This window comes from Manacus vitellinus, unplaced genomic scaffold (genome assembly GCF_001715985.3).
Source record: "Manacus vitellinus isolate BGI_N305 unplaced genomic scaffold, ASM171598v3 ctg7180002428859_pilon, whole genome shotgun sequence".
Classification (NCBI taxonomy): domain Eukaryota; kingdom Metazoa; phylum Chordata; class Aves; order Passeriformes; family Pipridae; genus Manacus; species Manacus vitellinus.
This window is the reverse complement of record NW_021937866.1, coordinates 1-10373: the sequence shown is the minus strand read 5'-3', so window position 1 is coordinate 10373 and position 10373 is coordinate 1. Positions and strand designations below refer to the sequence as shown.

At 48.7% G+C, this 10373-nt stretch overlaps 1 protein-coding gene and 1 long non-coding RNA gene across 4 annotated transcripts; both read right to left on the bottom strand.

Annotated features, from left to right (window-relative positions):
- Positions 1–3621: 3621 nt before the first annotated feature.
- On the bottom strand, positions 3622–4897 carry LOC115307983 (BTB/POZ domain-containing protein KCTD9-like). Its single transcript, XM_029964744.1, is given in 4 exon segments — positions 3622–3738; positions 3932–4065; positions 4321–4426; positions 4664–4897. Coding segments are annotated over 4 exon segments (591 nt in total).
- A 2027-nt stretch (positions 4898–6924) lies between these two features.
- On the bottom strand, positions 6925–9711 carry LOC108643410. Of its 3 annotated transcripts, none has more exons than XR_003916342.1 (3): positions 9629–9697; positions 8261–8368; positions 6925–7027 (listed from the first exon to the last, which is right to left on the bottom strand). It is a non-coding gene; the product is annotated as an uncharacterized LOC108643410 (long non-coding RNA). The 3 variants fall into 3 exon arrangements; XR_001922912.2 differs by having other exon boundaries at positions 6929–7030; positions 9633–9711; XR_003916338.1 differs by having other exon boundaries at positions 6929–7030.
- Between the last annotated feature and the right edge of the window lie 662 nt (positions 9712–10373).

Below are 10373 nucleotides of genomic sequence, written 5' to 3'. Positions count from 1 at the left end.
CCAGGGTGCTGGGTGATCCCTCTTTGGGGGGGTTGGAGCGGATTTTGAGTGGGGATCTCGGGGAGATTTGGGGGGGATCTGGGGGGAGGGGTTGGATGGGGATTTGGGGGGTTTTGAGGGGCTTTGTGTGAATTTGGGGGAGTTAAAAGGGTCTTGGGGGCATTGGGGGGTCAAAAGTATCTGGGGGGAAGGAGATTAAAGGAAAAAAAGGGGAGTTGGGGGACATTTGAGGGGGTTAATGGGGCCTAGAAGGGGAGAGGAGGGCCTGCACCAAGAGCAGGTGAGTCCTGAGATCCCCCTCGTGTCCCCAAGACCCTTTCGGTGTCCCCAGTTCCCCCCTTGGCATCCCCAATTCCACTGTCCCCAAACCCCATCCCTGATGTCCCCAACCCTCCATCTCACTCCAGGAGTGCCCCCTGGACCCTCTGACCAAAAACACTCCTCCCCCCCTCACAGAAAGGCCAAGGACATCTGGGGACATGTTGGGGACAGTTGGGGGGCTTTGGGGGACACTGGGGGATTACTGGGGGATACTGGGACACACTGGGGGGAACCAGGGTGCACTGGGAGGGACTGGGAAGTTACTGGGGGATTACCAGGACACAGCGAGGGGCACTGGGAGGTTACTGGGTCATACTGGGGGTTACTGGGTGCTCACTGGAGGATCACTGGGTCATCCTGGGGGGCAGTGGGAGGTCACTGGGACACACTGGCTGGTCACTGAGGGGGTTACTGGGCCATACTGAGGGTCACTGGGAGGTCACTGGGCGATACTGGGGGCACTGGGATCCCCTTACTCGGTTCTGCTACATCTCCCCCCTGCATTTTGGGGGGCACCCACAGGACCCCTCCCCTGAGGGCTGGGAGATCCCCTGAACCCCACTGCTGGGCTTTAGGGGACCCTCCAGCCCCCCTCCCTGTGGGGTCTCTGTCTGCTGAGTTTTGGGGGTCTCTGGGGTTCGGGGGGGGAATTGGGATCCCCTTTCCCTGGGGTTGGTTTGCCGACACAGAGACCCCATAAAATCCTCTCAAAACCCCTGAAATCCCCTCAGAAATCCACCTCTGGACCCATCAAAACCTCCTTAAAGACCCCACAAATCCCCTCAGAGACCTCATCCCCCTCCAGGACCCCCTAAACCCTCTCAGTGACCTGCAAAACCCACTTGGGACCCCCCAGGTCCTTTCAGGGACCCCAAAAACCCCCTCAGGGACCCTCAAAACCGTCTGGGACTTCTGAAATCCCTCTAGAAACCCAGAAAACTCCTTCAAAGACACCCCCTGCAAGCCCCCCAGGACCTCTGAATTCCCTCAGAGACTCCAAAACTCCCTCAGGGATTCCCAAACCCCTTCAAGGACCTTCAACCTCCCCCTAAGTCCCCCCAGGAAACCAAACCCCCTCAGAGACCCTCAAAAACCTCCTTAGGGACCCCTAAAAGCCCCTAACGGACCACAAAACCACAGAACAGCAGAAGAACTTCCTGTAAAGGAAGGGAGCAAAGAATCTGAGAAGGAGGAGACCAAGGAAAAACCGAACCAAAGCAATAAAATCATCCTGACCCTTGCAGTTTTTCCTTCACCTTTTTCTCACTTTTCCTTTTTTCAGGGTTCTTTTTTTCGTTGGGTGGTTTTGAATGTTTTTTCCGAGGGACTTTCTCGGCAATCGAATCGAACATCCGGGTTCTTGGGAGGCCCCCGGGCCCCGCGGCCCCCGAGACGGTTCCAAGGCCCTGCGCTCTGACCCCCGAGAACCCCCGAACCTCCGCGCTAAACCCTCCCGAGCCCTCCAGCCCTTCCACCCACGGCCGCGCTCCCCGCAGCCCCCGAGGGGATCCCCAGACCCCGCTCTCCCGCACCCCCCGCCAGCTCTCACAGACAAAGGCAGGACCCGCCGCCATCACCGATTCCCGCTCTGCGCGCGCACCGCCTTTAGAGAACACCGCCGCAGCCAATCAGCGCGCGGCCACGCCCCCTTACGTCTGCCGTCACTCCTGCGCGCCGCGCGGGGCAGCACGGGAGTTGTAGTCCTTGCGGCGGATCAGAGCGGCCATTTGCACGTGAACGGAGTGAGGATAATACTTTTTTGGTTTTATTGTTTTTCTGTCTTTTCCATCTGTTTTCTCTTTATTTTTCCTTTTCTTTTTTCTTTCTCCTTCCTTTTTTCCTCTTTTTTCTTTTTTCGTTCTCGTTTTCTTTTTTCTCTTTTTTCTTGTTTGTTTCTTTTTTATTATTTGTCTCATTTTTTCCTGTTTTTCTGTCTTTTTTTTTCCTCTTTTTTCTCCTTTTTCTCTTTTTCCTCCCTTTTTTTCTTCGTATGGCCTTTTTGTCTTTTTTTTTCTTTTTCCTTTTTTTTTTTACATTGTTTTCTATCAATGGTGTTTTCAAGGAAGATTTAAACACAGATCAAAACAATCTCCAGGTACAAATCTCATGACAACAGATAATCTACCATTGTTCCTGGTCCAAGAGGATTCCCAAGATCACAAACACTGAGATGTGAAGGGTACCCACACAAAAAACAGCTTTTCCTGCTTTTTTCCACAGGTAAAGCAAGTGTGGAAGGGGCACTTGGCCCCAGGCAAGATGCTTTTACAGCCACTTTAGGCAGCCCAGAGTGGATCTGGCTGGGAAATGGGATTATGATTATGCTTTCAGGGACTATTTCCACAGTACATTGAGGGAAAACATTGAGGGCCATTTCTTCATCTCCTGAAGGGATGAGAAGAGGGGGGAGCAGGTGCTGTGGCCCCAGAGCTTCTCTCTGCTTTGGGGACACTTCTGTGTTTTCCTCTGTCCATTGAATTCCCAACAAAGAATCCAAAAAGCTACAAGAACTCCAGTCTGGAGTGCTCAGGACATGTGGAAGCAGGGGAATTTTTCTTCCCAGCTGGGATTGAGAGTGCAATTTCACACTCCTTTGGAGAGCATTAACTAAGACATCCCATTTCTGCCCAGGGATCTTCCAGGGGGAACTCAATCCGGGCTCTGGGCAGGTCCCTGCAGGGGCAGCAGCTTCCTCTGCACATTTGAGGGGATAAAGCTGCTCTAACCCTGCACTCCAACTACTCCACAGCAATTTAGGACATCTGAGGACAGTTCCCCACTGTTTCCACCCCAGCAGAGACCTGAACACATCCCGTGGGCACTGTGTGACCACCCCTGGCATTAACACCCTGCAGGAATGAAGACACTGACTGTAAAGACACTTGTCTACCTGGAAACCTCCACTTTCTTTGCTACTATACAGCAATAACATTTTCTATTCATATTGCAGCTACAGACTTAACAAATAGAATTGCATATATTGTGCTTTAGAAATTAAAATGCATTCCAAAGTCAGGCAATGCTAAACAATCAAAGTCTTGAACCCTCCCCCTCAAACCAGCCCCACTTTCTGCTTTCAGAACCAGCCCACTTCCTCACTCTCTTCACAAAGGGAGAAATTCTCTCTTTCCACCTCTGAAACAAAAATTCCCTCCCCAAAAGTGATCAGAAAGAGTCTACTTGGGCACTACTGCAAATGGAAGTTGTCTAATAACCATTCCTTCTAACTCAGGAAGAGGAGGAGGAGAAGAAAGTCACAACAAATGTTTGGATTCCTTCCTCTTTGACGTCTTCTCTTCCCTATCTGATGCTCTGGGACATGTGCAGGGGGGTCAGCATCTCTTCAAAGATGGTTCCTTTCACATCAGAGCCCCTCAAATTGGCTTCCTGGAGGTCACAACCTGATAGGTCACAATTCTGAAGGGGAAAAGAAAAAGAAGTGTCAATGGAATGCACCCAGAACTCTGTTCAAAGCTTTACTGGAAGTCCATTTACCTGAACTCCATTGTACTCTGAAGCTGGAGAGGTCAGCCAAAAGCCAGCAATCCCCCAAATTACCAGCTGACAATAGCAGAGAAAGGAATAGGATGGAAAATGAATCCCAACTCACTTCCAAATCGGTTCCTGCCAACGTTGCTCCCCTGAGGTTTCAGTTCTTTACTTTGGCGTTTCTCAGCGTTGCAACTCGGAGGTTCATTCCTGTCATCTGACTGCCCTCCATGGCCACTCCTTTCAGGCTGGCACCTGGAACACACACAGAAAGGAGTTCTGTGAGGAAAACCAGTCAGAAACACAGCAGCTGCACACTGGTGCTGCCTCAGAGCTGTGTGAATTGGAGGAGGACAAGGGGATTTGGGGCTGAGATGGTCACAGACTCAGTGCAGCCCTTGTGGGCCCTTCTCAGGGTTGGACAAACCACAGCTGGACCTTTTCTGGGCCATAGAAATGCACAAACACAGGCTTCAGTTGGCACAGATTCACAAGGCAAAAGCTTCTCACCTTGCAGATTAGCTTGAAGGCCTGATGGGTCCTCAGAGTTGCAGCCTTTCAGGGACGCTCCCTCTGCGTTGGAGCGCAGCATCTTCACCCCTGGCAGGTTGGCACACTGGCACAGACAGGAGTCACTGAGAGACGGAAGAACAACACCAAAGACAATCAAGAAGACACTTTTAATTTCTGCTTTGGGAGTCAATCCCATTAAATCATTACTGGGAGGAAGTGTGAAAGCTTTGGGAACCAGAACAACTCTAGAATATATTTAAGAACTCGATGTTTTACACCGCTCTGTTTGTTCCAGCTCCTCTCTGTTAACACAAGCCCAGCCCTCCCAAGCTGCAGCAGCTCTTCCATCCAGCACAGAGCCTGACAGGTCAGCCCTCTCCAGGCTGGCACAGCACAGGCTGGCACGGGCCAGGTTGCAGCGGCTCAGATTGGCCACCTTGAAGTTGATGCAGCAAAAATCCAGGTGGGAAAGATCCGCTCCACTGAAACTGAGACCCTGGAAATCCCAAGGAATAAACACCCCAAAAAGGTTACACAGGGGAAGGGGTAGGTCTGGACACAAAGTTATCATCATTGTGTAGACAGGTGTGCATTAATATTTACAATGTGTAAATATCTATGTCTAAATATACGGACAGAAATGTATTAAAATATATCCTGTCTATAAATATAGACAGATACAAGATAGATACAGACACACACAGGTCCTGGGAGGAGCTGAAGACACCCCACCAGGGAAGGGGGTTTTTAAAAAGGAGGGAGAGGGACTTTTTCTAAGGGCCTGGAGGGACAGGCCAAGGGGCAATGGTTTTTCAACTGGAAGAGGGCAGGGTTAGATGGGAGACTGGGAAGAAATCCTTCCCTGGAAGGGTGGAGACGGGCAGGGATGCAATTCCCAGAGAAGCTGTGGCTGCCCCTGGATCCCTGCAAGTGTCCAAGGACAGCTTGGATCAACCTGCTCTAGTGGAAGGTGTCCCTGCCCATGGCAGGGGGTGGAATGAGAAGACCTTTAATGTCCCTTCCAACCCAAACCAGTCCATGATTCTATACAGATAAATACACACAAGACCATTTATTATACTACTTCAGACTAATGAAATCTAAATGCAAAGTTGTCAAAAATTGTCCTTGGTTCATTTTATATTTAAACAAATGTAAGGGGGGTACTTTTGAATTAGATGATCAATGGAGCATAGAGGCATGAGAAAGGAATCATATTAGGATGTGAAACCAGCCAGAGTATGGTACAATGTAACTTCATGGCACAAGCTAATTGTAAGGTCCATTGTGCTTTTTAGCAAGTCAGCCTGATATCCCCTATTATCAGAGCTGAGTTCTTCCTTGGTTTTGCTACGTATTGCAAGATAGATACATCTACCCTTGAAACACAATGGTAGAGGTCATACATAGGGGTGAGAAAGATGATGATGGGAGGAAGATTCTGTGGGCAGGGGTCGCTGGCCCCTTGCCCTACAGCAGGGCATGCACAGACTGTTGCTATCAGGTGATGAACAGGCGGGGTTTGGCTGCCACTCAGGCATCACCTTATACTGGGTACTGGCCCTACGTGGTGTAATGTGGAGCTGATAAAATGGGGTGTCAGGACTGCTGGGGTGAGCGATCCTCATCCTGCCATGGAGACTGTGTTGTTCCATGGGGACGCCCGCTAAGCACGGGCACCGACCAGCTGCTGCAGATCCTGGCAGCCCTGGCCTGTCTGTGTGGGTAAGCACAGTTTATTGACAGGAAGCAACTGAGAGAACAAACTTTTTAATGTCCTTTTAGTGTTCCTTTAATTCCCCTTTTATGTTTATGGTATTTTTCCTTTAGTTTCCCTTTTTACTAACCAATATCGTGTTATCCATAATATTGTGTTAAGATCCTTTTTTGGTATCCCTTTTCACTAGTTAATACTGTATTTAATGCTGTTCGTAGTATTTGTTTTAATGCCACCCGATAAGGTAGTTATTTTGTATCCTTTTTAGTTTTTAATTCTTCTTGCTAAGTTTATTACTATTATTATTATTCTCACTGTAATAAAAGGTATTTTGCGTGTTTGAATATTTCTGGCACTTGTCTTTATTCCGGACATGTATCCAAACAAACTGTTACACACACACAGCTTCTACTGAGAAGCTTCTGTCCTGTCAGGGCAGTCAAACTGAACAAACGTGTTTTCTTGCTGCTGAACTTTACAAATGAAAAAAAACAAGTTACTGTTCTATGCCCAAGGTTCTGGATCCTGCCCCATGTATAACTTTAGCAGCTCTCCAGATGGAAGGGGATACCACTGCATTGGTGTTACTAGGAGTGACTTTGTGCATCCCCAGACATGGAGCTGTAGCTCACTAGACAGTGAGCAGCTTACCTGTTTTTCCCCATGCCCAGTTTCCTAAAACTGAGGAAAGAAAAGCAAGTATTTGTTTAGACAGCACCACAAACCAGAGGCTGGATGGATAAAAAAGTAATTTAATAAGCCTCGCTCTCAGGAGATACTTAATAGACAGAAACACTCCTGTAGAGGAGCAGCTAATTCACAGAAGCATCAAAGAACTTCAATCAGACATTCACTCCACAGGGACAAGGCAAGGTTTGCCTTCTCTTCATCTGAGGTGAGGTTAAGCTCTTTAACATGAACAGTGCTGCTCCTCCAAACCTGCTTCAGTGCTTCCAAGTATGACAAAGGAAAGCGCAGCCCGTGAGTCTGCTGGGGAAGAAGAAACAGAAAAAAAATCCTTCAGCTGAGAGCAGTGTCCTTATTGCACAGCAGTGTGTGAGGCTGTGGGGAGGGAGCAGCAGGAATGTGCTCCCTTCCCACATGGCACTGGTGTCACTGAGAGCATTCTCCAGAAGACTCGGTTTTACCCAGGCCTGTTTTATCTTCGTAGGGAAAATGCTGAACTCTATTCCGTGTTCCAGCACGCTTTTTGAGGTGGGGATGTTTACAGCATTTGGCTTTCTCCTGTGGTTTACACATGGAAGAATTAAATAGCCTTAAACTTACACTCTTGCCTAGCCCTACCCATTATTTTTGGAAGCTCACAGAAGTTTATTTCTAGCTGCCACACGCAGTCCTTGGATATAGTTTGACACAAGCACAGAGGAGCTCCATTCCCAGGCCTGGAGTCTTCAAGGGCAAGAAGGAATATTATGGGATCTGCACATGTTGTTCAGGTGCCAGTGTACAGCCTCAGCTCTGGAGGACCAGTGAGATTTACTTCCAAAGAAAAATAAGTGCCAGGCCAAAAGCCTTGCTGTAATTACCGAGACAAGGACAGACTGTGCCCTGTTTTGCCATTCGAGTGTTTCGGATCACAGAGCTAAGACACAGCATCTCACTGCCAAAAAAGCAGAAATAAAGGTTCCAAAGCTCAAAGCCATGCTTAGGAAGGATTCATGACCCAGCAAAAGCACACTGTACCTGCGAGCAGGAACAGAGACAACCTGAAAAGTACATTTCAGAACAAGGTAGGTCTTTACTCACAGTGCTGACCCACCCTACCCTAAAATGAACACCCCTGCAGTGTGTTCCATTGGATACAGAATCTAACACGGGTTTAGCATGGCAGTGATCCCTAGGGAATATCTGCTGGCCTATCCAGTAGCCTCAGTAGAGGATGTGCTAAGGACACACCAGTAAGAGCTGGTTTTAGTTGCTCCAGTAGCTTTGCTCACTGGGCCATAAGGCATGCACCAGAAATCCTGTTAACATCTCGAGTGTTTAATTAAGCATGAGATCACATTGCTCAGTTCCACTGTTGAACTGCCTCTGTGGTGCAGCCTCAGCTCCTCTGGGCACTGCAGGGCTGGGCAGAAAGGCTCTGGGTGCTGAGGATCACGGCAGAACCCAGGCCCTGCTGCCATTCTGGGCAAGCTCATCTCATGCAGCAAAACCCACCATGGAAAGATAAGTTTTGGGGTGTCTGCAGGAACAAACCTGGGCCGTGCCATCCTCACTGGCAGTGTCATCTGTCCCCATCATGGGAGTGTCTCTCCTGTTCCTTAAGGAATGATACACATAAACCATCTCCCTGCGGATTTCATCCTAAAAGACAGCAGGGAGGAAACAGTTACATGTGATCCACAGCCTCAGACTCATCTCACTGCACTTGCCAATGCTCCTGAATTCTGGAGTCACTCTTACAAGAAAGCCTGCAAGTCACCCTCCCAAATGAATTGTCCAAAGGCCACCTCCGACAGCAATAAGGGACTCTCCAAAACACCTCTGAAAATTTATTTACAATCATCTGCTGCCTTAAAACTGCCCCTGCTAGAGTCCCAGGAGTGATGCTGTACAGAAAACAGGCCATTTAAGGGAAAGTATTAATGAACAGGTGTGCATCAACACATTTCCAGTCTGATACTGATCTGTTTCTTAAAAATCACATGCCCATCATCAGTCCTTGGTCAGAGCTGTGCAAAGCAATTCAGAGCTCTCTGGGCAGGTTGCACATGGAATTTGTGGACACAGGTCTTCCATGTGTCCTGTCATCCTGGGTTGATCTGTGTGACATCAGAAGGCAAGGTGGCCCAAAAACTGGGGGGAAAAAGTCTCCAAACCCTACACAGTCTCAATACGGACACAAGCAAGATGGAGGAAAAAATCAGAAAGTTATGGTGTGTTTTTCTTGGGAAACATTCAATTCCTCCAAACAAACCCCAAACTGTACAAGATAATCTTTGCTGTGTGTCCCACCCCCTTCTTTTTTTTTTTTTTAAAGTGAGATAAAAAGCACTTCTACAATTTCATACTAAAAAACCTTCATGGATAAGAAGCAGTATAAACACAGCATAATGCAAGATGCATGGATCAATGTTGTGGAACAACTTAGTAGTGCCCCTGGCACCTGCTTGGATACAGAGATAACCCAGAAGTGAAAACTAAATGCAGCCACAGCAGCAGCTGCAACCAGCAGAATTCCCCCTCTTGAGAAAACCTATTTTTATAAATTATTCCTGTTCTTAAATACAAAGAATAGAAAAAACCCCTATTATCAAGACCTGTAGAGGCCATTTAGCTGCTGTAATGATCTACCCCATCAAACCTGAGACAAAAGCCATGTACCTCTCATACAGAATCATAGGCTGAATTTAGTTTTGAAGCCTCCCCTCCAGGAGGTTGGAATGTGCCATATCACTCAACAAACAACCCCACAGTATCCTAACAAACCCTAATGGGATGCAGGATCCAGCTCAGTGTAACTGCATGACCCTTATAGACCTTTTGCACAGGAGAGCAACAACTCCCATGCCTCACATGCACTCCCCAGCCCACCCCAAATGTACAGGGGTGGCTTCACTGTACCCACAGCATTCTCTTGATCTGGTTCCACGGAGATGAGAGTGTGATCTCTGAACTGCAGTCTGATTTTGCTGTCTATTTTTGGCACTTTCCCACCTAAGAAAAATAAATCCTCCTTCGAAAGGAAGAAAACCAGACAAACGGTTAAACTGAGCCCCCCTCTGCTCTCCCCACTCTCTCAAGGCTGGACTGTTTGTTAAGCTATGTTTCAACACCCACATGTCCTCCAACTTGTTGTGGAGGGGGCAAGGAGAAAGAGATTTTTTAATTCTCTCACTTTTCCTGTCTGCAAATAACTATAATAAATAGCAAGCTAGAGCCCAGGGCAAACTGCTACCAGTTAAATGCTCTCGGGATACAGTTTATCACAGCTGCCAGTTCCAGCCTAGGATAATCTTTATTCCACTCTAAGGCAGTGTCATCTCTCCCACCAGACACGGGGAGCAAACACACACGTGGGGCCTCACGGCACATGAAGCTGATGCTGGACTGTGATCTGGCAGAGTTCAGGCACACGGTGTGACTCTTGGGGTCGGTGCTGTGCCGGGCAAAGGCTCGGACTCGACGCTCCTCGTGGGTCCCTTCCACCTCAGCCTGTTCTGTGACGGTGCGATGAGTTCCCTCTCTTCCAACACTTTTGTTCTTTTTAGGGCTCCTCGCTGCCCGGGGCCCGGAGCCCGCCTCCCGCGCGCCTGCTTCCCTGCCCGTTTTGGCGGCCGCAGCCGGGCGCTGAGTGCCCGCTCCCCGG